Source organism: Toxotes jaculatrix, chromosome 22, assembly GCF_017976425.1.
Source record: "Toxotes jaculatrix isolate fToxJac2 chromosome 22, fToxJac2.pri, whole genome shotgun sequence".
In the NCBI taxonomy this organism is placed as follows: domain Eukaryota; kingdom Metazoa; phylum Chordata; class Actinopteri; family Toxotidae; genus Toxotes; species Toxotes jaculatrix.
In genome coordinates, this window is record NC_054415.1 from 12,850,785 (window position 1) to 12,878,734 (window position 27,950).

A 27,950-nucleotide genomic window follows, 5' to 3' on the forward strand; every position below is an offset into this window, starting at 1 on the left:
TTAAACAGTACAGAGAACAAAATAACACACACACACACACACACACACACACACACATAGACTTTCTGGGGGCCCGTTTTTCATTAAATCTTTATTATAAAAATATAAAACACAGAAATTAAGTCAAACATTTCTATAACCCCTACAAGGAAACAGTCCCCCACCCACACTTCAGGAATCAGTGTTTACACACAAACTGTACACAGCTTCCATGATTGGAGTTCTTGTTTTTTTTTCTTTTTTTCTTTTTTTAAGGATCAAACTTGACCAAGTGTTTCTGTGTTAAGCAGACAGTATATTTACACAAACATGAACCACAGAAATAGTGACACAGAAATGCCACAGTGGGAGAAACAGCCTAAATATTATAGTAAATAATTGAGCTCTATAATGATGTAAAGCATTTTCCTTCAATGATCAGCGTTTCCTTTTCTTGACACTGAGGCCGACTGGGCTGAGGCTGAGGACTAATAAGACTCGAAAAAGCAAAAAATTTGAACAAAAGAAAGTTGAATGTTAAGATTTATTGAGGGATATTTTGTACTGGATTTTTATTTAGTATCAGATACGAGCCAATAACTGTCTTTATCTTCTGATATGATCTGACTGACTGCCGGAGAGTTTTAGTGTCCTCTGATGGTCTTTCACAAGAAAAAAAAATGGACGGAAATTCAACTCTTAAATAAATAGTCCGACATTTTTGAGAAATCTGCTCATTCACTTTCTTCATAAGAGTCAGATGAGAAGACTGATACCGCCCTCAGATCTGTCGACAACATGTCGGGCTACTCTTTCTCGTTTGTATCCTCAGCGCTGCCTGTGTTAACATTGCAATATTTATTTTTTATTGTGAGTAATGAAGGGGCTGTTACTCCCTTTGAGGCAACTCTGTGTCTGTTAATGGAATGAACTGAAGGTACGGCACAGGGGGAAATAAGGACCCCCTCCTCCCCAGGTGGGTACAGGTGAAGAAGAATGAATTTAATGACAATATTGATGTTCATTTCAAATAGTTAAATACAAAAAGACTGAATATACACTTACAAAATAAATCATTTTCTGAAACCTCTGTTTATACTGTACTTTCATTGGATTGGTGAAGAGTACCAATCTGGGAAACTATAATCCAGCAAAAAAAAAAAAAGTACCATAAAATATAACTGCAGATGCTGGTCCTTCATTCTGGACAATTGCACAGGCCGTGATGGTTGTCATAACGTAGTATTGGCCTGTCATTGTATATATTTTTTGCAGATATACCACATTGTTAATTTGTAATCCGTTAAACATATAAATAAATGTATTACAGAGGTTTCAGCTGAATTGATAATTCATTTCTGTAGCTTATGTTATATACAGCAAAAAAATAAAATAAAATATCACCATCTCTGCAAGAAATGAGCTCTTCCCCGTGCTGCCACTGTAACAGACAGACATTTTTAGCATCTCGCCGATATTTATCGTGTTCAACAGAAAGAGTGCCGTTTGTGATGTGACTGCAAAATGAGTTACACCACAAACGCTCAGAGAAGCAGACACTACCATCCGTAAAGACACGTTACAGTAAGAACTGAACATAATCGATATACTTCACTGTGAAACAATACCATTTTCAGAAACTGCGTTTTGAGGCCAAAATAAGAGGTATAACTTTCAGGGATCATACCTTCCACATTGGCCCTAAATCTGTATTCTCAGTAAGATTCTTAACTCTGTTCTCTATTGCAGATGTGCAGAACTGCATGAGTCTTAATGCTGTATCTCATATGCAGTTTAGTAGCAACAACGTAATAGCTTTACATCTCAAATTTACATAGTGATCATTGCTGGTTGTTCTTTTTTTCACTGACTGAAATTCGTCTGATACTTTATGACTTTTAGTTTTGAGAGTACTTGCTTTTGAAAAGGGACAACAGGAAAAAAAGATTTACTGCCTCAATGCAGTGAGCTAACTACACAGTGTCTTGGAGATTAGTTCTTCAATTCTGTATGTCCCAATTGAGGTTGATCAAAGACTTACACTTGTTATTGGCCCTTTGACTTTCTGTCCTAAACCCTAAAGAGACAGTGTGCTGCAAGGACTGTGTTTGATTGTAATGTGGGAAAAACATTAGAATTCAAGTGGGCGATCTGTACAATGAAAAAAGGTATTGTTTTTTTTATCAGAAGTGCTACGGAAGAGGCACTGTAATGGATTTGTTCTTTTCTCTTTTTTTGCCCCTTTAGGGGGGGCAGTCACCCAGGCCAGTGAGCTTTAAGAGTCCTCTAGAGGTGGTCAAGGGAGGGACGGAGTCAGGGAGGCGGCAGTGGGTTTCAGGCGAGGTGCGTTCGTGGTTCAGGGGTCGGTGGCATTGATGATGGTTTTGTCGCGGGCGGTCATGCCCCGGTACCAGCTGCAGTAACCCTCCTTCTGCTGGATGCAGGCGTAGTGCCGGGACTGGTAGCCAGATCTGCCGAAGTGGGACAGCATGTCCGTCCATAGGCACTCGTTCTTCGAGGTCACAAAGCAAGGCAGGTAGTGGCAGGGCTTAATCTACAGACAGAGACAGAGGTGAAACTAAAAATTTAACAATGAAACAGGAAACAAAGTACTACTAGCAACAACTAGTTATGTGGGCTCACTGTTTAATATTTGTGCGTCTCCTTTACCTTCTTAGTGTGATACACCCTAATACATTTTGATACTTAGTCCCACCTTTCTTTTGCTCCTGTTGTTTTCACATGATCGTTTGGTGAACTTTATTAGTTTAAGATATTAATTAGTGAGCTGGTGATGTTTGTTTTGTTTTGGTTTTTGGTTTTTTTTTGGTTTTTTACTTTGCAGAGAGGTTAGTTAGCTGTGTCCCCGTGGACAGTATGAGTTGTCTGAAATAGTGGTGAACATGCATTTCATGAACATGAAATCTCATCTTTGCTTTGCTGCTTTTCAGCTTTTGCTTTCAGTCATTTTACTGCAGCAGATCAGGTATAAAAAGGAAATTCTGAAATAACAAACATGCAGAACCAGTAAGCGTTCTGTGAAATGAACATCAGCCCACTTCCCGGCGCAGGGATGTTTTTGTAGTTTCTTAATGATTCGATTAGGTTTTAATGAGCCTCTTTCATGCACCAATACTCCAGGTGCTCACACAAAAAGCAGCTTCACGGATGAATACGCAGCCTAAACTGACAGGAAGATACACATAACTGCTCCGAGAGGTGATGAACGGAAACGCTGTGTTTAGTGACAGTAAAGCCGAGTCATCAGCTGCAAAGAGCTGCACTTATCTGGGTATGAATGAAACAGCAATTTATTAAAAAGTTAGAGGGCACACTTCACATTTTGCATGTTTTTGTTATTCAGACCTGGAGAGTCTGTCCTCCACGGTTCAGAGATATTTGACATAACTTCCTAGTTTGAGTGGTTTTAATGATCTGTGGAGAATAATTTTCTAACTCATACGACGCGCTTCCTGCTCTCCACTGCAGTAAATCATCATTTGTGGAGGAATGCGGAGGACGGCCGAGTGCGTTTAGTAAGTGTGATGATGTTTATGCGTGCCTGCGCTTACGGACTCGCACACTGACGTCTCGGCAGATTGATGGCCTTCTCTGGATGCCTCTGGGCTTCTGCCATCTACACGTTGAACACAGTTTACAGGCACTGGCCTGAACCGGGAACAAATAAGTCTCTCTGCTAATCCACTTATACTGATAGGGGCCGATGGTGTTAGCAGATGTCCAGGACACTGCTGTACAGTAGGACGTTTACCAGGGCGGGTCAGCAGCTGCACAGCGGCAGGCTACATGTTTGAGTCACATAAAACTGGGAATGAAGACTTGAGCCGATTCCAGAGCTGTTACTTAATAACTCCCAACGCTAGTGGTAAAACTTGTTTTCCCTCTATTTCTGTCTCTGCTGGACATGCATGAGGGATAATAGTGGGAATTAGTCTCTAAAGATGAGCTCATAATTCAAACTCAATAATTCTACACAAGAGCCATGCAACCATGAAGGTTGTTGCTAGTGTAAGGAAATGACTTTTACTCCTGTAGTAGTTAAACAGTAGCATTAATGAGCCTGAATTGGTTTGACCCTTCACGTACAGAGACACGCACAAAATATGAATATTTTCTTTCCTCCTCTAATCAATAGTAAGCGCTCTTTATAAAAGCAGATTCATGTTTACTTTTAGTAGTAAAAATGAGCAGCAGTGATCTCTAGCCCCTCCTTCTCTTGATCCTTCTCCTGCCTCCTCTTTCCTCCTCTTTCCTGTTCTTGCTGGGCAGAGGTTGCTGGTTTCCACTCACCCTGCAGTTGCAGCCCAGCTGGTAGCGATGGTTGAAGCCTTTCTTCTGGGCCAATGAGAGGCGGTCCCACTGCTCGTTGAAGTTGCACAGTCCAGTGTAGACCTTGTCATTGTACACTCGACCTGAAGGAGCAAGGATAGGTTGAGGTGTTGAGTCACAAGCTGAGAGTACAGGCTATATTTGCCTTCGAAAAACAACATTTTTCAAGTGCTACTTGGAAACTTGGCAGCTTTTTGCAATTATGGGATTCTGTATGTCATGTTGGTGCAGTATGAAAAAGGCCAGGGATCACCAGAGTGAGCAGGATTCATCCTCTGGGGACCATGAATGTCTGTGAAAAACTTGAGGGTAATCTATCTAGTAGTTGTTGAGAAGTTTCACTCTTTACCAGAGTGGTGGATAAAACCATGAGAACCCACACTCAATAACATTATCCGTTGTATGTAACATAGGATAATATAAACGCGCCACTCAAGCAATCCAACTTGTTTATCTATGGTAAGACAATCTCATACAGTAAGCCTATATTATACCAACACCCCTATTTCTGAATATCCAAAGGTCAGCAGACGTCTATTTTTAGTGCTGGGCCATTTGCGGCTTACCGGCTCCTGAGACAGGTGCACCACAACGGTCTGCGAACCCTCAGGAATATCATGATTTGTCACCGTATGTCTCCTTCACCGTGTTGTCACCACGCAGGAATTTGACAGCTCACAAATATGTGCTTCTTCGACCCCCACGCCACCGACCCTCCCGCCCAACCCGCATCTCTGCACTGGGATTACTGGAGTCACTCGCAGGCTTATTACATGGTGTTGAGTGTGTGACATGCTCCTAAAATACTAAGCAGTCAAAGCTTGATCAAAGAAGACTCAAGCATCTCATTTCATAGGCCCTGGTGTGTTTTAAATTGCTTGTAATGCGGTTCTGATCATATGCAGGACTTATTATAGACGACCCGAGAGCAGCGAAAGACGTCGGTGATGTCACTCGCGCCGTGGCTGCGTAAACATAGTCATGGCTGCCTGGCAACGCCAGCTCGTTCACTTGCACTGTGGGGTGTAGTTGCAGTATTTACAGGTCGAGACTTAGCGACAGTTATATACACCGTGCGGCCGCAGGGTCCAAAGTAAACTGCACCTCTGTTGGAAATAGCAACTCATAAAATGCTTCTGCTGGAAAACGGCAGTCGCTTCCTGTTAGCTGTTCATTACAAGCTGTGAGAGAGGAAAAACTGCTTTCTGCTGTTTCTGCCTTGAGAAGCTGAGGGAAATGCAGTTCAATTTTTTTTTTAAAAAAGGACCCTGGTTTGCTTCCTTGCACGGTGGTAGGGTATAAATAGTGGGAAAGTTTGTGTTAGAGGACGACTGAAGAAGTCCTTGGGGAGGAGAGGAGCAGGGGGAGAGTAGGTTAGGCCTACAGCAACATCTAATGCTGCTAGTAATACTCTGACAAGCCGCTGAGGTGGATTCAGTGTTCAGCATCTGTCTGACCGAAATGGATTTTGATTTTAGAAGTGGCTCATTTCACTAACTTAAAAGTTCAGTCTGTAGTTTGGCTTTTCAAAATAGCCTTGATTAAAGTGAGACTCCAGTTATTTCGTATTACAGTTCCATGGAGCTGGGAACTTGCAACTTGGTTAAACTTGACAATGAAGCAGCAGAGCCCAATATATTCTGACTTTAAATGCCTAATATGTGTCACACTCCAAAAACATTGCATCCTACATTAGGAAACTTTTGTAAAAGCCTCCCTGACTGCTAAATGTCCACATCTTTCAAACTCCCAAGGATATATGTAAATTATTATAGGATATATGTAGCTTACCTGTGATCAGGTATTGGTACTTGTTGATGTCAAACTTGACGCCGCATGAACTCTCTGAGGCGCTTGTGTAAATGTGCTGCACGTGCTGGACTTTCTCAAATCCTTTGTACATCTGTAAGACATGAGAACCAAAAATGGAATTAAGATCTGAAAGAAACAAGAGTACCATGCTGGGTGCAGTGCCCTCACCCTGGAACTGCACCCTGCACTGCAACCTCACATATAAATAACGAGGAATGAAAACAGTACGCTGACGTTATCAGATGGCATTCCTTAAGGAATGCCTCGTGGGAGAAGGAGTATTAGATTCTGCCCTTTACTAAATCATAGATAACGTGATTACGTTGTGTAATGTGCTTCGACTTTGATACTGTTTGGGCAAGGTTATTGCTAAACCGTGAACCTCAGCTCCATCTAGTTCCTCAGCTCAGGTATGCAGAGCCAGAAGTCAGCGTTTGCCCTGAGAACTGTTGTGTTTTTTTCAGTGTAATTTATTTGTCTGGGAACAACAGGAAATCCCTGTTTAGACGCGTCGCTCCCAGAAAAGCAGAACAAACTGTTACTTAAGCCCAAAACGGTGGAGGTTTGGGAAAGCGAAAGGCATTCGTCTCACAGGATTTGTTGAAATTCGGAGGGAATTGTGTTCTTTATCAGCCCACAAGGAAAGCCACTGTTTGCAGTTATAAACCAGCAGACTGAGGTACAAACAAATAACCCAAGAGGTGCAAAGATCGCATATAATTCCTGAGGATAATCCTTACAGCGATGATTGGTGTGCTTCACTAACAAGAGGCCACTTAATGCTTTTATTACAAACTGGGATTCTACTGAAGCAGTGCATGACTCTGTTGAAATGTTTACACTCGAAGCGCTGAGTTTGGTTGAGCTGTAATGCCTGTAAGCCCGCTAATCCTCCGGCCTGGCTCCCGTCTGAGCAGCAGGCCGATGTCAGCATCTGTCAGAAATATGCAGCGTTATGTGAGAATATAGAGGAAGTGAAGAATTGGCTTTCAGGCTAAGTATCCCAAACTGCTTTTCAACTATCACACAGTGGCTGAGGGGACAGACAGACAGCATTGTAACGGAAGAGTTTCTGCAAAATCCAGTGTATGAGATTGGAAGTGCCTGTGCTTTTAAGTAGGAGACCAAAGGGTATTCTTAGATGGATATATTCTTAAATACTTTCATGTTAAGTTCAGTGTAATAGTATGTTGAAAAGTGTTCATTCACTATTCAAACAGAAAGCCTATTAAATAAGGGGCAATAATAAAAAACAAGCCAAAATAAACTTAGCTAAGGAAATTGCATGAGTGCTAAAAGAATAGATTCACATTTTGGGAAATACACTTGTTTGCTTTCTTGCTAAGAGTTAGATAAGAAGACTGATACCATTCTCATGCCTGTGTGTTCTCTTGGTTTAGCATAAAGATCTGCAGCAGGGTGGAAACAGCTAACCTGGTTCTGTCAGAAGTTTTAAATAAAATCCACCTGTAGTTATATATTATTTCTTTAACCTTATTAGCTCCAGCTTCAAAAGTAGCTGGGTAATATCAATCTTCTCCTCTAACTCTCTATAAGATATGTGGTAAATGTGTTTTAGTGAATGTCGTACAATCGCTATAAAGCTGAAAGAGGTTCAGTGTCTTGCTTGGGGGCTTGGTGGTCTCACCTTCATTTGCTTGACTGTGTAGCGCATCGTTCCAAAGGGTCCATCTCTCAGGAGTTTCTTGCCCACCACCTTGGCACGAATCACTGCAATGAGAGGAGACAGACTGGTCAACCACTTTGAAATGGTCACAACAAACTGTCACATACCTTTAACATATAACTCTGAGCTTTCCTCTCCAAACCATCAAATAACCCACCGCCTCAGCCAGTAGGAGGCATTAGCAAACCCCCTGATAAATACCATTTCAGGACCAGGTTGGCACCACAGTTAATCCGTTTATCCGATTTTCTGCATTGCTGCTGTTTGCCAAGGAAGGCCAATGGGGGAAAAAACACTAAAAGGGGCTTTTGAGTTTGATACAGAAATGTGAGGGAAAGAGTCAGAGGCATTGTCTGTGTACCATTGAAGATCAAGATTTTTTGCATGACTGCTCATATCTACTCTTAGATGGATGTTACAATGACAGGAAACTTCGCATCCAGGTTTTATAGCTTGGTTTTTATTGTGTATGGTTTGTATTCAGATCAGAATTGAAGAAGTGTGTCTCTAGTCACCTTTTTGCTGATTAAAAAACACCAGGACGAAGTCGTTTGAGGGAAAAAGGTGCTGTGTGTATGTCTTCTGTTTGAACAGGCTTCTTTCTATATTGGGACCAGGGCTTGAAAAAGATCTTATCTGCAAGCAGGACCCTCATATAAACACTGGCAAGGTGAAAACGCTTGGCGGTGACTTTGATTTGTTTGCTTTCACTCAAGTTGGAGTAAGGGGGCTTATTGTGGAAGGCCAGGAGCGGGGTGTGTAGAAATGGGTGATAATTTGAGCCAGTGAATAGAGTCTAACCAGACCTGCGGGCCCTGCATAAGCGGTCAATCTTCTGTGAAGTTCACCTGCTGCCCACAGCTAACAAACCACAGACACAACTAACACTGGCTGTGTTTGTTATCTTCTCCCAGTGGAATTTCCTTCCCACATTCTTTGGGGGCTCACATTCCCCAGAAAGGGAAAAAATATGAGAAGCCTTTCATTCTTTTTGACTGGAGAAAGAAAGGAGGCATGTGGCATCTTCTGTTTGGTCTGTATTTGTCTGGCTGTCCCACTTCCAGACAAATGGAAATGGGCATAAAAATAAAAAACTCAAACAGGAAGCAGTTACAGCATGACCACCCAAAAATGGTGACCACAAATTTATTTTGGACACGGAGACCCTGAAATTCTCAATATAACCCGCAGATTCTTATTCTGGGCCAGTATGAAGAGATTAAAGAAATGTGGTCATAGAGCAGCTTACCAAGAGAAATACAGTGTTCTCTATTTGGTTGAGATATTTCAGTTTGGACCAAAGTGGTGGACCGACTAGGCGACATCCATCCCTGGAGCTACACCGATTTGTTGTACTTTTGTTGTACTTTAATTGTAGTTTTAATAACTCATATTCCTCTGATTTTCTCGTTGAAATACTTTTTATTCAAAAGTCAAACTAAAGTTCAAAAAGAATATTCAAACTGTATTCATGTGTCCACATTCAGAAATTGTGACTCTGCGTTAGCTTGTCACCCAAGTGAGGGAGTAATGGCGCTGCAATAGAGAGGAATGTCAAATCTACCTTGTAGTTTAGGACTACGCAACACGGGCTTTATTTGAATATATTCAAACTAACACCAGTTATTTTTCGTTCCTTTGAATTCTTTCAGTGAATGTTCCATAGTAAATGTTGCTTTTGAGCTTCAACCATCCATTCAAAAGGCAGCACTAGAGAACTTCACAATGGAAAAAGCTTTCAAATTGCACTGCAGTAACACTTCTCCTCTGCAGTAAAGCTTGTAGGTGATTGTTTTCACCTGACAGCTTTTCAAGCACCACCAACCAAGGAAAGTGTCGGTCATTTCAGACCTTTTGGTATTAATGTTCTGTACCGACTCCCTGCCCGCCCTCCCCTTTCTGACCTTTAACAATAACTTGCTGAGGAACTTTCGATCCATTAATCTGTCATCTCTCTTAATATAAGCCCAAGAGCACCATTACGTGATCGACCTTTGATAAATGTACCCAAATGCTGTTTGACAGACATTTGCCGCTGCAATTACCAAGGAACTAGGGCACAATTACAAAGGAATGCGCGGATATAGCAGGATACTTTAGCCTCTGTTAAATACATGCCTGCTGTTATTTTAAAGTGTCACCCCAAAACCTAGTTTCCTTTCAAAACCAGCCCTCAGGAGAAACAAATGTTCATGTTTCAAGGGCCACAGGTCAGCTGATTCAACTGAAGTACGTCCAGATAGGACCCCTCTTGTTGGACGGTGGCCACTAATTGGTCAGTGATGGTGCCATCACCCAAAGGAATGTGTGAAGGGCCTCAGCTGTTCCGGAGACAGAGGATTTGAGTCATTCCCCTGCAGTGACCCCTTGACCTCCTCTCCGTTCAGCAGTTATATTTACGTTCAACCGCATGGCTGCCCGCTCACGTCAAAAAGTCTACATTACAAGTGTTTATTTAACCCAGTTTAAAAATGTGATCTCAGATCACCCAGGTTCAACTGGAAACTATGGGCCACTTGTACTTAAACTACCTGTACATGCACATATGTCTGTGTCCACTACTCATATGGATACACAAAGACCAATTTCTACTTTCAGCTTTTTAATTGAACTCATACTGGTACCACAGGTTTTCCTACAGGATCACAATCTGACCAAATTTAACAGCATAGTGCTGCATACATTTACAAGTTAATGCAGAAAAACTCATTAGTCTGATACTGATGGAACTGTCTGATGCTTCACAATACCATTTAAAGTATGGTGACATACTTTGTATATTTATCATATTGATCAATAACTTAATTGTTTATGACAGAGTAAATTCAGATAGTGGTCACTCTTGTTCCCCCTTTTCGACAAGTTCATATAGCAGCAGCTACCAACCAGTATCATAGCTATCAGCCGTCTGTCTGTATATATATATACTGACTTCTTTGCCCAAAAAAATGTATTATAATTTCAGTTTGACTTTTATTATTTGGCTAAAGGTTAAAGCTAAAGGTACCACTTGGGTCACGTGGCTCGGTTAATCACCCAGAAGTTAATAGAGCTGAGTTGAAATGTCTGTCAGCTACTCCATACTGTAATGTAAGAGTCCCTCTCCATCTTACTTTGCTAAACATGAGGAATTACAGGCCAGTGCAGTGACGCACAAGGATTCATCTTCTGCAGAGGATCTGACATACATTTTCAAGAGTGGGAGGCTTTTCGTGATGAGAGAGGTAACCAGGGTCTAACAAGAAAGAAAACAGAAGAAGTGAATCCATTTTTCACTCAGTATCTCTCGCCCAAAGCAGGGGATTACACAAGCGTGAATGCAAATGCTAAATCTTAAGGTGAGCATGTAATTTAGTTAAACATTTATTTCAGCCTACGTACAATGTGGCAAACTGCAGGCATGACAAGGAGAAGGTGACTCATTTGTGTGTGCATGAGTGTGTGAGGGAGAGAAAGAAAGCGAGGCGCAGGGCGGGTGACGGTGATTTTAGTATGCAGAAAGTGGTCCAAGTTTGAGGAGGCGAGTGGGAGGAAGAGGAATTCTCAGGACGACACACTACCACGCTCAAAAATAAACACTGAAACTGAATCCCTGCTGTAGAGCTTTGTGTCAGATGGAAAACGCTGGAGCACAGAGTCTGTAACGTCCACCTACTGGCTGGTGAAATGCAAAGACAGCTTATGAGGCATGAAGTGAGTTTTCATCACTCTCTCTGATACTATGGTGGCCCGTTTGTGTCACAACAGGGAATGTTTTGAGTCAAATGCAATGGCCTTTATTTCACTGAATTTGTTTTTACATGAGCCATAAGGTAATGTCGCCCATTAGTAATAACGTTACCAAACGGACTCAGTCATGTCGGTGACAGAAATATCTAGCTAAAGTTTCCTAACGTGAGCTGGAAGTAGCCACCATAAACTACTGGTCATTCCAGACCAAATAAGGCTGTGGCAGCAAAAACCTTTTCATTCAGCAGCTCTGATATGGTGACTCCAAAAAAGCACTAATATGACTTATTTTTCCAGTTTTCAACGAGACGACAAATTTTCTTTTCACTAGATGTTTCTGTTGGAGTGAGTCATGGGAATCTTTAACCAACTAGTCATTTAAATCGAAGTGTCATGTGAACTGACCTCAAAAATGTTACTTGTCAAAGCTAAAAGTGGTGCCTTTAGTTGGCTTTGACCAAAGTATTTAAAATAAATGGCTTGACAACAAGCCTTGTCTCCAAATTAGAGTATCCATGAATGCACTGGGAAACAGGTTCACAACCAACACCTGAGGCTCTGTCAGTTGTCCCAGCCTTATCTGTGCTTCCTTAGTGCCTACTTTCATATCTCTTTCTCTTGCTTTTTATATCTTTGTCTTTCTCAGCAGTGTACTGGTCTCTGCTACTGCTATTGTAAATATCTGACTACAGTTTTTGACAGTTACTGGCCACCATAGATAATGGTGATGTTCTGATGCCAAATACAGTCTGTTACTCTCATAGATTACTTAGTAACACCTTTAAAAGTACAACCAAAGGTGATTAAATCATTGGTTTGTGGTTTATTCGTCAGTGTATTTTCATGAGTGTGTGCTGGGCACTTGTCCATCGCCCCTGTGCTGGCCTCCTGTTTAAAACGGTGGACCCTGGAGCGGCTGTGTGGTCATCAGAAGTGGGTGGGTTGGGGGGGGCAGGAGATTTGATACGCCTGGCTCAGGGGATGAACATCCCAAGCTTGCACGGAATCCAGAAGCTTTGACATCCCATCGTATTTGAACTCACTTTTGGGAAAACTACGGATATCTAATCCAAGCTTACATAATGCGTCTCATAACAGGAGTCCTGGCTTCGTTCAGGTTATCATCTGTCACCTCTTGAACTACAGATGAGGAGGGGGAGAGCAGCTGACAGAGGGAGTATTGATTCAACTACATAACTCATTCATAGGAGGAAGAGGATGTTACAGTATTGGTACCAGGAGAGAGCCGTCACAAAGCCCCAGGCCATGCTTCACTCTAAACCTGCTATGCTGTGCTTGTTCAACAAAGCTCCTCTATGCACAACAAAATACCCGCAGCAGGACGGGATCCGTTTCTCTCAATGGCCTGATCCTCAATCCCAAACCACGCATAAACACGCATCATACTAATCCTCGGCAACTGACCTGGTTCACGGTGCAAGCATGTAAAGGTTTGCTCCTGTCACCCCGAGCGCTTGGGAACAAGCATCGTTACTGAGCGATATTAATTCTCACGGTCAAAGTTTACTGCTGGGCCTCTAATCTTGCCTTCGAAGGGCTTTGGAAAAACAGGCGCTTCTCATTTCCCCTTGTGAATGGGCTGCTTTAACCCAGATGCCTAATAGCAGCCAACTAGGTCTCTGCACAAGAAAGCAGCAAGGTCACTGCCCGGTGCTCAGGTATGTGGCAGGGAAAGCTGACAGGTTGAGTCTAACCTGAACAAAAAAGAGTTTACTGTGGAGGATTTCCCACTTAAAGTTCTCCAAATACAAACCACAAAAATGACAATTTATCTGCAAGTACTTAAATGGTAACCAAAAGTATGACTCCAGTGCATTCCAGGTCTCTCAAACATACTAGCATCAACATGAAGGGAAAGAAGAAAACGCTAAAAACATAACTAGAAACTACAGTTGTCTGTTCTTAGAGCACTTTCATGCTCTTAAATATTTAAATTTAAATTTGTTAAATAAAGAGAGATAGACTCCAATAACCCAATTTCCAACTCTTTAATCTAATTGTGATTCATCCAGTGATGTGCCTGCGGGTGATTATGGCTGAGGGCCAAGAAAACAGGAGCAAAACACTTTGAACTTGACAACGGGTTTTAAATTGGAAAGATTCAAGCTTGTCGCCTTTGATGTCGATGCTGAGAATTACAGGGTTTCTCCCTCGCGGCATTAGCTTTTCAAACCCGTACTTTTTTTGTTTTCCACGTCTTTGTGTTTTATCTGAGTTTGGTGACACACGCAGAAGGTTTAAGGCAATAAAAAAAATTAAAGAATCAACTAGTACGACCTCATTTCAGACCCACAGGTCTTTTCATCCCTGTGGTGTCTGACATGGGATGACGTTTAACGTGTCATGGATATCATCAGCCTGGGGACGTGGCGAAGTATTTTTAACAATAAGTCATAAAATTACAACATTGCCTGAGACTGGATCATATCAAACCATTCAGGCTTACTATGTAGATCTCAAAAGTGTTGAAGTTGTTAATGCCAGTTTAAAAAGTACAGAATTCATGACTATCCTAACTACAATATTCAATTTTCAATTCAATTTGACCCAGGTTAAAGAATGTTACTAGCTGTGACCTTTGCGCTCTGCATCCAGCTGCTGTTGTAGCAGGGTTTCTAAGAGGGACTGCAAGCATTCAAAGCACACTTTGAGCTAAGCCAGGACCTTGGAAATGGGATTCGTGGGGCTCACAACTGATCACTGCACCCATTGAAGTTGGTCCCAGATTCTACACTGGCAAGTCTCAGTGGGTGCCAACTTCATGAGCTATCTGAAGATCTGAAGGACTGTGAAAGCCATCGCATGAGTGTTTGTGCAAGCGGCATTTTCACTCAGTCCAATCGGGTCACTCGGCTGAAGACGCACTCACAGACCTGGTGATCATGGGTTACTAAGAGACACAGTGTGGCCGTTTTGGGCTCTTAAAGTCACACTATCTGGGTCCTATTTTAGGGGCTTCCCCCTATTAAGATCTAGACCTGCAAACCCTAACCCTCCTCGTCTAATTATCACCAAGAAAACAAGCCTAAACTCCCTAATTAAACTCATTATATCTTGTTTGTTTAATCTGAACTAAAGCAATGGTATAAAAGCTAGCTTATTTGAGTTTCATATTTAACATTAGTTTTCTCATCTGTCTAAGGAATTTGATTTTGTCAAAAAACTACTAAAAATATTTCTTGTTATGATTCTTAAGGTGTGTTTAACATGAAAAAGTCTTTTAAAGCATTTATCATCACTATCAGCCCCTAATGGTGACCAGTGGTAAATGCAGCATCATTGAAAGTGGCCTCGGAGTGTGTGCGCGCGCGTGTGTGGGCGTGTTGCCGCAGAAACTAGGACTTCCCTTGTAACATGTTAGTTGACACTAGATGACAGGATGAACACATGGGCACACACACATGGCTGCAGTGTGTGTGTGTGTGTGTGTGTGTGTGTGTGTGTGTGTGTGTGTGTGTGTGTGTGTGTGTGTGTGTGTGTGTGTGTGTGTGTGTGTGTGTGTGTGTGCTCGGTTTAGACTGAGAGATTATTGTTTGATTATGTGTCAGGGTTTTAGAGAGCTGCATGATGGTTTCACATTTTTGGGTCAGATGACACTGAGGCAAAATATCAGCTGCACTCAAAAACACTATTAGCTGCTGCCTTTGCAAAGTAGAATGCATGTGTGCGTGTTCCTCTGCTGTTACCCCGCATAAAGCTCCCTCTCTGCAAGACATTAACTGCCCTCCTGTCACATATTTCAGCCCCGAACCTGTTGAAACTCTTAACCCAAAAACACCCTCTGTGCCTACAGGGCAGATCAGATAATCCTCATGTCTTTACCCACTGTTATCTAAAAACACAGGTCAGGTTGGACTGGCGTTCCAGCCTAAGCCAGCTCTCAAGTTCATATTATTCTGAGGAGTCAGAGAAAGCATAAACAGGCAGTAAAACAAGCTATGTAAACCTCCCTCACCCGCCGTCTGTGAACCTGAGGCTGGACATATCTGAGTTACAACCGGGTGGCTGTCTGACAGAGAAATACCAGACTGTGCATATAAATAATCAGAATTTGAAACATCTAAGCTGACTGTGGATCTTATTATCAACTGGTGTCAATTCACACTTATTCATTCCTGTAGCTTGAAAAGACATTTTTAAGCAGTTGAAAGTATTCTGGCAAACTAAAAGATATCACAAGCATGCTAACTTATGGACGTAATCCAGAAAGAGAAAACAAAAACTCGATCAGAGGGCAGAGTGGCTGGAGAAGTGACTAAAAGTGACATGCTTCACTGATCTGTGAGCATTGCTCAACAGCTACAGCTCTGCAGCTACACTGAAACTGAGACTGTGTCCCAGATTTAAACAGGTTGAACATGAAGTGAATGCGGTGGAGAAATTTAAATGCAAATATAAACTGCTATTTAAGAGAGATTTGGCTGAAAATGAGCTCCACTAACTAACGAGCATACAGTGAACTGATCGCAGGTCAGTCCTCCGTCCTGCACTGACTGACAGGCAGCACTCACATCTCCACATCTGCTCGGGCTGTAGGGGTTAATGGAAATGAAATCGGGCTCGTTTACAGCTGTTAGTCCGTCACTCACCTATCTCGGAGTTACAGAACGCGTCTTGCGGGTGCGACAGAGCGCACGAGCAGCCGTCCGTCAGCTGGTTAACGTGCAGGCTGCTGAAGACAAACAGCAGGCTGATGAGGTGCTGGTACACTGACTGCATTTCTCCAAACTTTCCCACTCCCTCTCTGCTGCTGCTGCTGCTGCTGCTGCTGCTGGAATAAACTGTAGGGCCTGTGGAGTCCTGCTGGATCCGCTCCGTTCACCGCGCACCGGCTGCTGTAGTAGTAGGAGTAGCAGCAGTGGTGGTGGTAGTAGTAGTAGTAGTAGTAGTAATAGTGGGCTCTGTGTGTATATGTGTGTAATGTCCAAGTCTCTTGCTCTGCTTGTAGTCGCTGTTGCCTCTCGCCTCGCTTGAGCGTCTCCGTGGTCTCGGACAGACGCACTGCCGTACATATAGCGCGCTGAGCGACGTTCACGCCCCTGCAGCTCGCGTGCGGAGCGGCCAATCAGCGGCCGGTGATGCCCTCGGTGATCACACGCACACACACACACACGATGACTTACTGGAACTTTACCCTATCGCGTCTTAATTTGCGAGACTGACAGGGAGGAAAACAACGGTGCATTTCTTAGGGGAACAGAGATATAGACGTGTCAGTCTCATAAATTAACATACACAGATGGATCTGCAGTTACACTGATTATATTATTTCTATACTGTAAAGCTGCAGCTGAGGAATGTTTTCATTATAGATTAATCCGCTTATTATTATTTATTTTCATAAGAGTAATCGTTTTTATTTGGTCTAAAAATGCTGGAAACAGGGACAAATACCCATCACAGTTTCAGTTGTGTTGATCTGATTGGTTCATTGACTAATCCTGTCCAACTACAGACAAAATAATACAAACAACTGGCTGATATATTCTTGTATTTTGTTCAAAGCTTTTTCCCTTTGCTCACTTCCCTCCCAGGATCTCACTTAGTCATCCTGCCCACCCCCCTAACGCCCCCTCAATTGGTAATACTTACTGTATATTGACTACAGGGTGCAGCCAGATTCCTTCAGTCTGCATCAACAATCAGAGGCAGCCACATGACTGTAGATCCCTAAACAGTGAAAAACAATAGCTATGAAGGCAAATGAAGTTTTCAATTAGAAGTTTGTTATCATGTGTATTAGGAAATTTGATGGATTTTCTGTCTGCACTAATTAATCATCAAATCACTGAGACTTTTCAGTGCTACCTGTGGCCTTGCAGACAGCACTCGCCGCTCCATTTTGTAAGATTTCATTGTGAAATGTCTTCACTCAAGTTACGTGCACTGTCCGTCATATTAGCCAATTAAAGTCTCTTTTCCATCCTTCTTGACTGTGTTCGTGGACCTGAGTGGAGCTGCGTTATCGCTGCAGGGGCTTATCTGCAGAGACTGACGTAGCTGTTAAGAATTGCCTCTACTCACAGTTACATAACGAAGCCAGAAATAATCAGGTTTGGGAACTCTGACCCTTAATGTGCCTTCATTAGCAGTTATCTCAGTTCAAAGAACCTGCATGGGAAGATATAGACTTTATTTTCCTCTTAGCATGGCATTGATAAGCGTGTGCTTCAAATTTCTCTTTTAAAAGTGAGTTTAATTTCATAGGAATAGTTGGAAGAGGTAGCTGCTTTTCTCATTAATTTCATATTTAGAAAATGAAGTCTTTTATTGGGTCCTTAATCAGATAGAAGGATTAACTTGAGCTAATGTCATAATATAACAAGATGTATTTTTTTTTTAATAATAGTTTCCATTCACCTTTCACCCATGGTGCAGACTCACATTGAGAAAATAAGACAGTGTTTGTTCAGCAGTGCATTCAGGTATAACACATTCACGCATTTCTGGTTTCGGTCCAGAAGATAAGAATAACAAGACATTTACCATCTGTGGAAATTCGTCGTCATCATCATGTTTTATCAGAGGAAAGGTCTAATCTGAAGGTCCAGAGCAAGTTGGATGGCTCTAACGGTTCCAGTGGACATGAGCGGAAACATATTGGCTGCATAGCTGTAGTTAACCATTGATAATGCTCAGTCAGGTATTATTTCAGCCCCCAACCTAAGGTCTGTATCAACAGATTTGTCACATTCCTTACTTAGACAGTGGATTGGCATGCGTGACAGGTGGATTTAGATTGTTTTATGCCCAAAAGAGGCAATGAAAACAGAAAGAGTCACGGGAAGTCGCAGGCGGGTGGGTGAAAGGAGGGATTCACTTAGGAAATATTACATATGACTTCACTCATACATAAAGAGGTAAGACAGCCCTGCATTCCAAGCATATGTCCCAAAGATAACAACTTGAACCAGGCCAAGAAAAGCAATTAACCTAATAAGGGAATATATTAATGCATAGACTGCGTTGAAGGATAAGGCTGGTGATATTTTTATGTTGTTCTTATTAATCCTAGGAAAAGACCAAAAACAACAATGAATTGATCCTACTAATAACGACTATCTGTGTAGATAAAGTCTGACATGTCTTTTTCCCCTGTGCTGTAGACCTCCACTGTTGTCCCAGAAATATTTACAACTCGTTAACACTCCACTCTGCTGCAGTGGGTGACGTGCACTTTCATTACAGTAAACGTGGGTTGCCCAGATGGTCTTTATATTTTATCCCTCATCCTCCACAACTGACTCCAGACGGTCCAGTTTTAATTCAACAACAGAGCAGGCCTTTTCTCACCAGCTTTCTGTGCAGCTCTTAGCAATATCAGTCTGTCACTTGGTCCATGTCTGTAGGTTGCCAAGAAAACTTTCATCTAGTACCATTAGCTGGTCAAATTTTGTGTTAAAGAGCCAAAAGTGAAGTGTAACTTTTGCCATCTTTCTCTTGCTATTCTATCCATTTATGCTCTCTATAATCTGGACAGAAGACAGCAAATTAATCTAGGTGTCAACAGGCCTTCGTGAAAATGAAGGATGTCATGATGTTTAAGTTTATGAGGCAGATATAAAGGCAAACTAAAGTGCAACATTTCGTTGCAAAACATTTCTTGGAGAGTCTCAAAACCTGATTTATTATGTGTAAGAGTATATGAAGGTGAGTTTTCCTTTAAGAGTGGAATAAAGAGAGCTGCTAGCCATATGTATGGGATCAATGTGTCTTGGCTTGCAGCTGTCCTCGCAGGATAGTTTAGACCTCACCGAGATAGATGATATCTCCCTCTGTGTTTCAAAACAATAAAATAAGATAAAACGGGAATAAAAGATACAGTAAAATAGATCTGTGTTTTTATACATTTGCAACATTCTTGTTTTGTGCAGTATCTGTGGTGGTGACAGTTTGGCTGTGAGTGGTGTATGGTTGTGAGTCTCACTCAGAGGAGGTAGGAGGTACTGGGTGCTGTGGCGTCGTGGAGTCTGATGGCTGATGGCACGACTGAGCCCCCTAAGCGCTTTGAGGCACGTGGCTGGATGAGTCTGTGGCTGATCGTGCTCCTTCTCATCCTCTTCTCTGTCACTGCCTCCACACTGTCCAGCTCCATCCCCACCACAGAGCTCGGTCTTGCCCAGTTTGTTGGCACCACCAACAGTGCCGCCTCCCCAGCACACCACAGCAAAGAGGATAACACGGCAGAGTGGTAGAACATCTGTAGCAGCCTAGTGCAGAACACTGAAAGACCTGCACCTCATTAGGAAGAACAGTCTGCCCTGTCCTTTCCTTTAGACGATCTCTGTGTCATGGAGAAGTCAAAGAGCATGATCCTCACAGTGCTGTGTGGCTTCCCCAGGTGTGTGAAAGCCCCATGAAGCAGGTAGATTGTGACATCCTCCACACCGATGTCACCCTGATTTGCAAACTGCAGCGGGTCCAGGCACTTGTGTACCAGGGGCCTAAGGTGCTGTAGGACCAACTTCTGAATGGTCTTCATGACAAGTGACGTTAAAGCCACAGGCCTGAAGTCATTGCAAGCTCAGGGGCGTCCCTAATTCGTCCACCTTCTGCTGGTGGTGCTGTTCTCTAGGGGCGAGCGAATGTTGTCTGCTGGTGGGAGGAGCAATGGCTGTCATGCCCCAGCCTTGTGGTGCCACAGGAAGGCATGGTGAGGAGGGGGTAGCTGAGGTTGTGGCTCTGCTGCAGCTTCCCCTCAATCCCTTTCTTGTAACATTAGCTAGAGCAGTAAAATTGTGGGCCGCTTATATGCAAAACTGCATGCTCTACTTTAACTTTACTATCAGAAATGGGACAAGATAAAACAGAGGAGAGCCCCCAGAATATTGTAGTTGTGTGTCTTTCACAGCTTGTCACTATGACTTGATCCACACAACTAAAAGAAAAAAAAATCCCTCTGGAAATGATGTCGCCAAACTAGGCCAACATACTGTAAGCATAATGCAGAGTGAAGTGCATTTTATTTGAAAAAGTCCAATTATAGAAAAAGGGCTGTTTTGAGGCTGGCCAGCTGCCGGGGGAGCAGACAACAGCATTGTATACTGGAGGTCTTTAAGGCCTGCGTGGTTCTGGGCTGACAAAAGAGAACAGAGCGGTGATTCAGAGGAAATACCTTTCATCCGACTGACGAGCCGCTAAAGAGACACAGGAAGAGGCGAAACTTGAAAAGATAGCACTGCCGGGAGCGATGGTCGCCAAGGGAGAGCATCCAGTCCCAACTCACCCGGCCCTGTTGCACAGCCCACATGCCATTCAAGTTAAGTGGGACAGACAGGATGACCCCTGCTCTGCAGCTCTGTGCTGCGAGGAGTACGGGTACTGAAAGTTGTGTCACAGGAGGAAAAGAGTAATTGGATGTTTCCTAGCTGCAAAGAGCACTGGCCTCAGTTCTCAGGTCGTCAGGAGAGTTTGGGATCTTGTGGTTTGGCGATGGATCTCTGTCCAGTTTCTTGGGTGGCTGCTTTGATAGAAAGGAAACACCTGTAGTCCACTGATGGAATGGAAAAGTTTTTTTTTTGTTTGTTTGTTTTTTAACGTGATTGTGGGTAAGATGGTGATATTACATGATGTGATCAACACATCATTTTCCCAGAAGGTTGATACTTATCCCATTGAAATGCTTATCACACTTTTCAGTGTATGTACGATAAAGGTTCCACTCTGGTATATAAGAACAAATTAATTATTTTTTTTATTTGTTGTTTGCTGTTGTTTTTCAAGCATTTGTGGGCAGCAAAACAAGCTGTGAACACAACATTGACATATTGTCACCTTATAAAGTTGGACACAGAGCAACATGAGCCTTGATTTAGAGTTGTATGTTCGGCCTCTCAACAAATGTCCAATATTAATTCTACTTTTCGCTCCTCTTTGGTCTCCACCTACTCCTGAGGGAAATATCTGGCACTTTAGCTGCTAAATGTTTGTTCACCAGCTAGTTGCTGACTATATCTGTGTGCTGTTAGGTGCTGGACAGGTAGCATGCAGTCAGTTTACCAGACCTGCCAAAATGAGGTCCAACCAAAACAGCAAGACTTGAGATTAGGTACCGTATCTTTGTTGGTTTTAGGCTGAACTGTTTCAAATATACTTGAAGCTCAGTATCTGACAGCTGTCAGTACAGTGAGATATTGGTTATTTGGTTGTTTGACCCTCCCAGCTGAACAGGAAGTGATATGAAAGCCTGGTGGCACCTTCATCAGCCGTTCAGTTTGTCCACTCCTCTGAACATTTCAGCAGATGTTCACTGGTTTCCAACTCCAGCGTGTCTATCATCTGATGTGGAGTTAAGGCATCAGAGAAGGAAACACAAACATGGCCATGACCCATGATCCCTCTCACAATGGGACTCCCCCTGCAATAAAATATGATGAACGGTCAGTAACTTCCTACTCAGACGGGCCAAGTGCAACCACAGCGCTCGCTGCTCAGACGCAGGGTCCCCTGCTGTACTCTACTGTACATATTTGGTGTGTGTGCGGTCAGGAAACCCCACAAAATGACTATGTTGTATTACTGCATGAGACAATGAGACACCAGGCTTAACCATAAACATGGGCATTTGACAGCATGGAAATAGCTTTGAGGAATTCCTTAAGGCTGAGAGAATGCCTAAACTCAGTCTGATGCTGAGTTCAGTGAAAAAAGAAAAAATGGCTGTTTGGTTTGGTCATATAATTCTGTTCACTTGCAAAATTGCTCCCAAACTAGGTCATCGTAGCAACAATCTGTGACATTTTTAAGAAAATAAACATAAAAATTAAATGTAGATGTCAGAGTGGAAAGGTTTGTGCTCTTGACTTACCATAAGTGGTGTCAAAGCAAACAGTTCAACTATATATATTTTTTTTTTTTTTTTTGAAAAAAGGAAAAAACAGGAGGAATCCATTTTATGTATGAAAACTGGCACTGACAAAATGTGTAATAAAGTTGAACATATACTAAGATGGACAGGCTGAGGGAAGAGCAGGCGGGTTTCCTCCTGTCTCAAACAATGGAGGAGGTTGACATTTACAGATTTTGTCTCACAGTTTGTCTCCAGGAATGCAGTGCATCAGCAGTGATGGGCTCTTAAAAAGATGTAAATTGTAAGCACAATATATTTATCAGAGAACTACTAGCACATACTAAATATTTTGCGAAAGGAGCACAAACTGAGAAGTGTGTTTACCCACATTGCTTCCCCATAAAATCCATGTGTTTTACTTTCTTAAGTATTGTTTTTGTAAGTAGTGTGTCCTCTTAACCGCCTCAAGCAGAGTTTATCTGGATCACTCAGTAAATTGTCTTCCGCTCAGAAAACTGTAAAAAGCCAGTGTTTCCCAGAAATCCAAGCAGCGGAGGGAAGGTGTGTGTGGGAGAAAGTTAATTTAGGGAAGATGGTCGAGTGAGTCATCAGCAGGTCAGAGGTCAAGAGTGTTAACAGAGGGTCCACAGGATGCTGACGTCACCGGAGGGACTCAGTTAAGTTTAAATTTAGAAATGATATCACACTGTCAGGACACCCCTGTCAGTTCTTCCCTTGTTCTCATGCATATGTAGTTTCATTCCAAAACCATTTCAGATCTGTATTATCTACCCCTGATGATTGACAGGAAACGAAGGCCATTAATGAGTTACTGTTTTTAGAATGAGACATCTGACCTTTTGCTTGAAGAAGAGCTATTATTTTAAGAATAGTAATGTTTTAGTGTTTGTGTGGGATGTGAATAATGCCACAGAAATGAGTTTATCATTAAACATTTCAGCAGTCACCAAAACAATCAGTGAGTGATGAATTATGACATAAAATAAAGCAGCATTTGTAAGACGTATGTTCAAGTTCGTTAAAGCAGGTTATGGTGGACACCGTGCTCAGCCAGTTGTCAGTTTAGGACAAAGTGAAAAAGAACTTGGAGAAAAAATGAATTTTGCGTAACAAAATAACTATGTTTTTCTCTCTTATCCTTATTTTAATTATCTTGTGTCTCCTTAGATTTATGTCGGGATCTCTTGGGGGGCATCGACTCTCAGGTTAGGAGCCACAGTTTTAGATCACTAGAACATTTTTGCTGACATCATGTGTCTGTATTTGCTGGGTTGTCACCAATATTTATTTTTCTGTTGTTGGGAGAACTCCCTTTAACAGTAAGTCTTTTGGATGGCTCAGTCTTTCTGTGGGTAGTGATGAACCTTCCCCTGGCTGAGACCAGAGGGTCTGGGGTTTTGTTGACCATAGCTGACCATGACTTGCTGTACAAACCACAGCAGGAGGTAAGTCATCCCACATTTATTTTTATGGCTGGAATCCCCCATTAAGCAGACATGGGACTCTATACAAACATTTCTGCACAGTATGGAAACACAGTCACATTACGCAATTATTTTTTTAGCTGTGAAGAAATTCATAATGGTGTTTAGAAAACCTACAATAACAGCGTCTCTGTTAAGGGGATCTCTTCCAGTTTTTGAGTCATATCACAAACAGTCGACCCTCTGCTGTGTTTGTTCCTTTGTTTGTCCTGGAGGTGAATCTGAATCCCATTTAGAAATGAGAACTGTTGATCTAATGCAAATTCCCCTGAAATTATATAAAAGCTGTGTTTTTTAGGTGAATCCCTTCTGTGTATGGTATGATGCGGTGCGTATATCATGTCCACATTCCAGCAAGATATGGTTCATTGTTAGATCTAGGACCAAGGAAGAACAGATTAATTTTTTTTTATCATGGGTAGGATCACAGTGTGGCCATTTATAAAGCATTTAAAGTTTTAACATGATGGCCTATAACTCCTAAATCGCAAAGCACAGGAGCAACAATTGTCTAGATACCCAATATATAACATTAGGTATTTGCATGGGCCAAAAATGTAAGTAATTTTTTGAATCAAATTCCAAACCATTTTCTTATAGGCATTACATTCTTCTATGTTTACACCACAGAAGTAAATATCTACTACAGGTAATCCTAAAATCTTTGAGGGCATTTCAACAATAGACTGTAATATTAATATAATATACGTTAATGTGCCAAACTCTGTGGCTATTAGTCTGTTCCACTTTAGATTTTGTACAGTTCATCCTTGCACAAATTGTACAAATGAGTATTAGTACTAGTATTCTCTAAAAATCAGCCATCAGCCAACCGCCATGATTAACACCATGTGAACTTTGGTTAAAATCCAGATGGGATTGATAAATTACTGAACAGTTATTAAAATATATTTAAAGGATTGTACAGCCTGATTGCGTTCAAGTTATTTGTTATAACTAAGTGTACTTTAGTCATTGCTGCAGTGTGTTACAGAGTACCACCCATTCCTTCTGCTTGCACAGCCGGTATAAATACAGACTAGGTTTGCCACATCCAGCTGTTCCAAAACATCTTCCTCCTTGATGTTCCTCCACTCTCCTCCCTATGTACTGTGTCTTAATTGAAAACAGTGGTGGTGATGACATTTGGGCTGAGCCCTGGTTTGCACTCTGCAGAAGCCTGCCTTTTCTTCCTCTGCTGTCAGAAAAAAAGTTGCTGACTCCTCTTGACTCGTGTATCCCTTCATTTACTGAGTCTTATCAGAAGCACAGGGCAGGAAACATGGAGTGACTTTTGAGTGCGTGTATCAGCGTTATCTATTTCAGCCATGTCTTTTTGAGAAATCCTGCCGCTTATGTGTTTGCACCTGTTGCACTGTCTAGTTTAATACTCTGCGTCTCCTCCTGACCTCTCACAGTTTTCTTTTTCTCACTCTACAGGCCCCTCTCAGACTAAACTGATACAAAAACACCTCTTCTTTCCCCTGACACCCCTGTCTTCTCTAATGTCAAAAAGTATTTATATTGATATTCATGGTATTTTTTTATGACCCTGCGTTGACCCCCACCCAGTTTGAAAACCGCTGTTCAGGTGAAGTAAACCCAATGATTTTACTGTTTGAACATTTGCACCTGTCACTCTGCCTGTTGCTACTTTAGAAACTAACTCGATACTAACTTTAATTTACGTGTTGGCAAGCTGTAATTGTCTTGACAATGCTGTATGGAACTGTGGCGAACCACTGAGTAAAGCCTGGTGTTATGGTAGTTAAAGCACCGGTCCATCTGCTCTATCAGATCCAGACTAACATCTGCTTTATATCCTGAATATTCCAAGGATGCTGCACATTTAGAGCATCCAGCTTCCTTCATTTAATTTATTTTGTGTGGAAACAGGATACTTGGGCAGGACATTATGGAGGATGAAATTATTCAAGGAAAGAGACCGTGAAGACATTTACTTGGAAAACGCATAATTACAGAAAGGCAGAATTGTTCTACGGCAGCTGAGTGGCTTTCATGGAGGGTGAGAACTGCTAACAGTGTGAGACCCTGACCTCTGACCTCCCTGTGTGTGTACAAATTTCCTTAGTGCTAACTCTATAGTGTTATGAAAAATCAATTTGACCTCATAAGTCAACATTCTGTTCTGTTCTGCTCTGTTTGTGTGCCCATGTATCCGTCCACGTCGCTCACAGATGCAGGTTTGGATCTGTGATTGTTTTCGCCGGCATCACTAAGCTGAAACGACTGTCGGAACGATTCCATGAGACAGGGAATCCAAAACTGCACACGGCCACCTCATTTCTGCTCAGCCTTTTCCGAGACCTAATACTGCAGGAGACTCTGGAAAGTGGGAAAGAAACATTGCTTTTCCTTTTAGACTCAGAGGAATGTGGCACAGCGTTGATGATTTTTGCAGGATTGGCTAGCCTGAGGCCCGTCTGTCCTTCTTCTTCTGAAGCAGGAATGTAGGTTAGTGAATTGATTAGTGCTAATAAGGCCTGTCCAGGTCCCTATTACACCACGACCACAGAGAAACTGGACTTAAATAGCTCCTCTTTAGTACAGTCTGGACATGTACTTAACACCGACTTTCAAACAAATCTGTGTTTATTTAAAGGAATGGACTGGACTCAAGTAGTGGCTGTGTTCTGTTATTAAAACGTATTGGTTAACCATCTGTAATATTACCCACCTGTGAGATCACTGAGACATTACAAGCAGCACCCCCATGAGAGCACTTTTTGTCTTTATATTCTTGAAGAAAGTATAAAGAGGGATTTGTAGTTGTGCTTCAAGGTGTTATGGCGTGACACATAGCTGCCACAGAGCTGCACCGTCCACGTCAAAACGTAACTACAAGTCTGGGCTATGGGAACACCATGTGAAGAAGACGAGGACAACAGTGGTGAATGGTGTACTTGGGCTGCTTGTGTTTTGTCCTACAAGTTTCTAAATATGGTGGAGATGACCCATGGTGTAGACATGTGCTGGAGAAAGGCTCAAATAACATGCATCTAAAAAGCCATTTCTTCTGTAAACCTTCAGTGTGACTGCTGCTGTCTCTATCACATGCTCTTAAACTCATGCTGATGTTTGACATGTTTAATGTCAAAATGCTCACCACACGTCTGTGTGTTAGCCTGCTAAGTATAGCTGAGGTCAATGAAAACAGTACTTTTGGTCATAAACCAAAGGCCTGGACAAATTAATGATTAATGAATGTCTGTACAAAATTTCATGCCAATCCATCCAACAGTTACTTGGTAATAGGTATTTCAGTGTGGACCAGCTGACTGGTCAACAAACAGGCAGACTGACATTGTCATCCCTGGAGCCATGCCGCTATCATGGCTAAAAAAAATTCTTAATTAAATCAAAAGCACATGAAAGACAAGCACTGGGGAACCATATCTGGCCACAGAATCAAACGCTGGCCTAATATCCAATATTTATGCAGTAAATTGAGGATTCTGGCTGTAGGCGCCACTATTTGTTGATTTGGTTTTGAATGATATTGGTTTTGATTTAATAAGCAGATATTGCCAGCCTTTTTTTTTCAGTCGGTTTAACAGTCTGTAGTCTGAAACCTTCAGAATGAGACAAACGGTAACCGTTTCTGATTTGCAGCTGCTGCCTTTGCGATTTAAAAGTGACTCAACTTACTGTAATCGAAAGCAAACTCTTTGCAGATGCCTTTTTACTTAATCTCAATCTCAGTTACTCACTTACATGAAAGTTTTGGTGACTTGCTATAGATCGAATCGCTGTGTGTATTAGCAACAGAACTGAACAAAAAAGTACATCTGTTAATTTGAAAGTGTTGTTGATTATTAAATTATACAAAGGGCTGTTCCATCGGCTGGAAACATTATTCATAGCCTTTGGGTGCACTGAGTAAAGCTGGAGTCTTTTATCTGTAGAGAAAGACAGATGCTGTGCATTTCTTCCGCTCCCAGGCACTTAGCGAGTTGTGATGAAAAAGCAGGTTTCTTGACCACCAGAAGATGCCACCGACCATCGCTGTCACTTCTCCATCAGCACCTCGGTGTTGTCAGGAAGCGTCCGCCCTGGA

The 27,950-nt window shown here is 42.2% G+C and overlaps 2 protein-coding genes across 2 annotated transcripts in view; one reads left to right on the forward strand and one right to left on the reverse strand.

Annotated features, from left to right (window-relative positions):
- Positions 1–27,950, forward strand: part of LOC121176079 (synapsin-3-like) — a 78,311-nt gene that overhangs the window by 33,624 nt on the left and 16,737 nt on the right. The gene's annotated exons all lie outside the window — the stretch shown is intronic.
- Positions 73–16,572, reverse strand: LOC121176080 (metalloproteinase inhibitor 3-like). The gene is made up of 5 exons (XM_041030045.1): positions 16,168–16,572; positions 7,790–7,872; positions 6,121–6,232; positions 4,291–4,412; positions 73–2,533 (listed from the first exon to the last, which is right to left on the reverse strand). Exons 1-5 carry the CDS (start codon positions 16,295–16,297, stop codon positions 2,336–2,338), a joined length of 645 nt encoding a protein of 214 aa, XP_040885979.1. The 5' UTR covers positions 16,298–16,572; the 3' UTR covers positions 73–2,335.

Bases quoted from the DNA above. Each gene is read 5' to 3' on its own strand.
- LOC121176080 (XM_041030045.1), bottom strand. From the start codon at position 16,297: ATGCAGTCAGTGTACCAGCACCTCATCAGCCTGCTGTTTGTCTTCAGC. The intron at 7,873-16,167 runs GTGAGTGACGGA...CTCTCATTGCAG, and splicing joins GTTCTGTAACTCCGAGATAG to TGATTCGTGCCAAGGTGGTG. The intron at 4,413-6,120 runs GTAAGCTACATA...TTGCTCCTTCAG, and splicing joins GTACCAATACCTGATCACAG to GTCGAGTGTACAATGACAAG.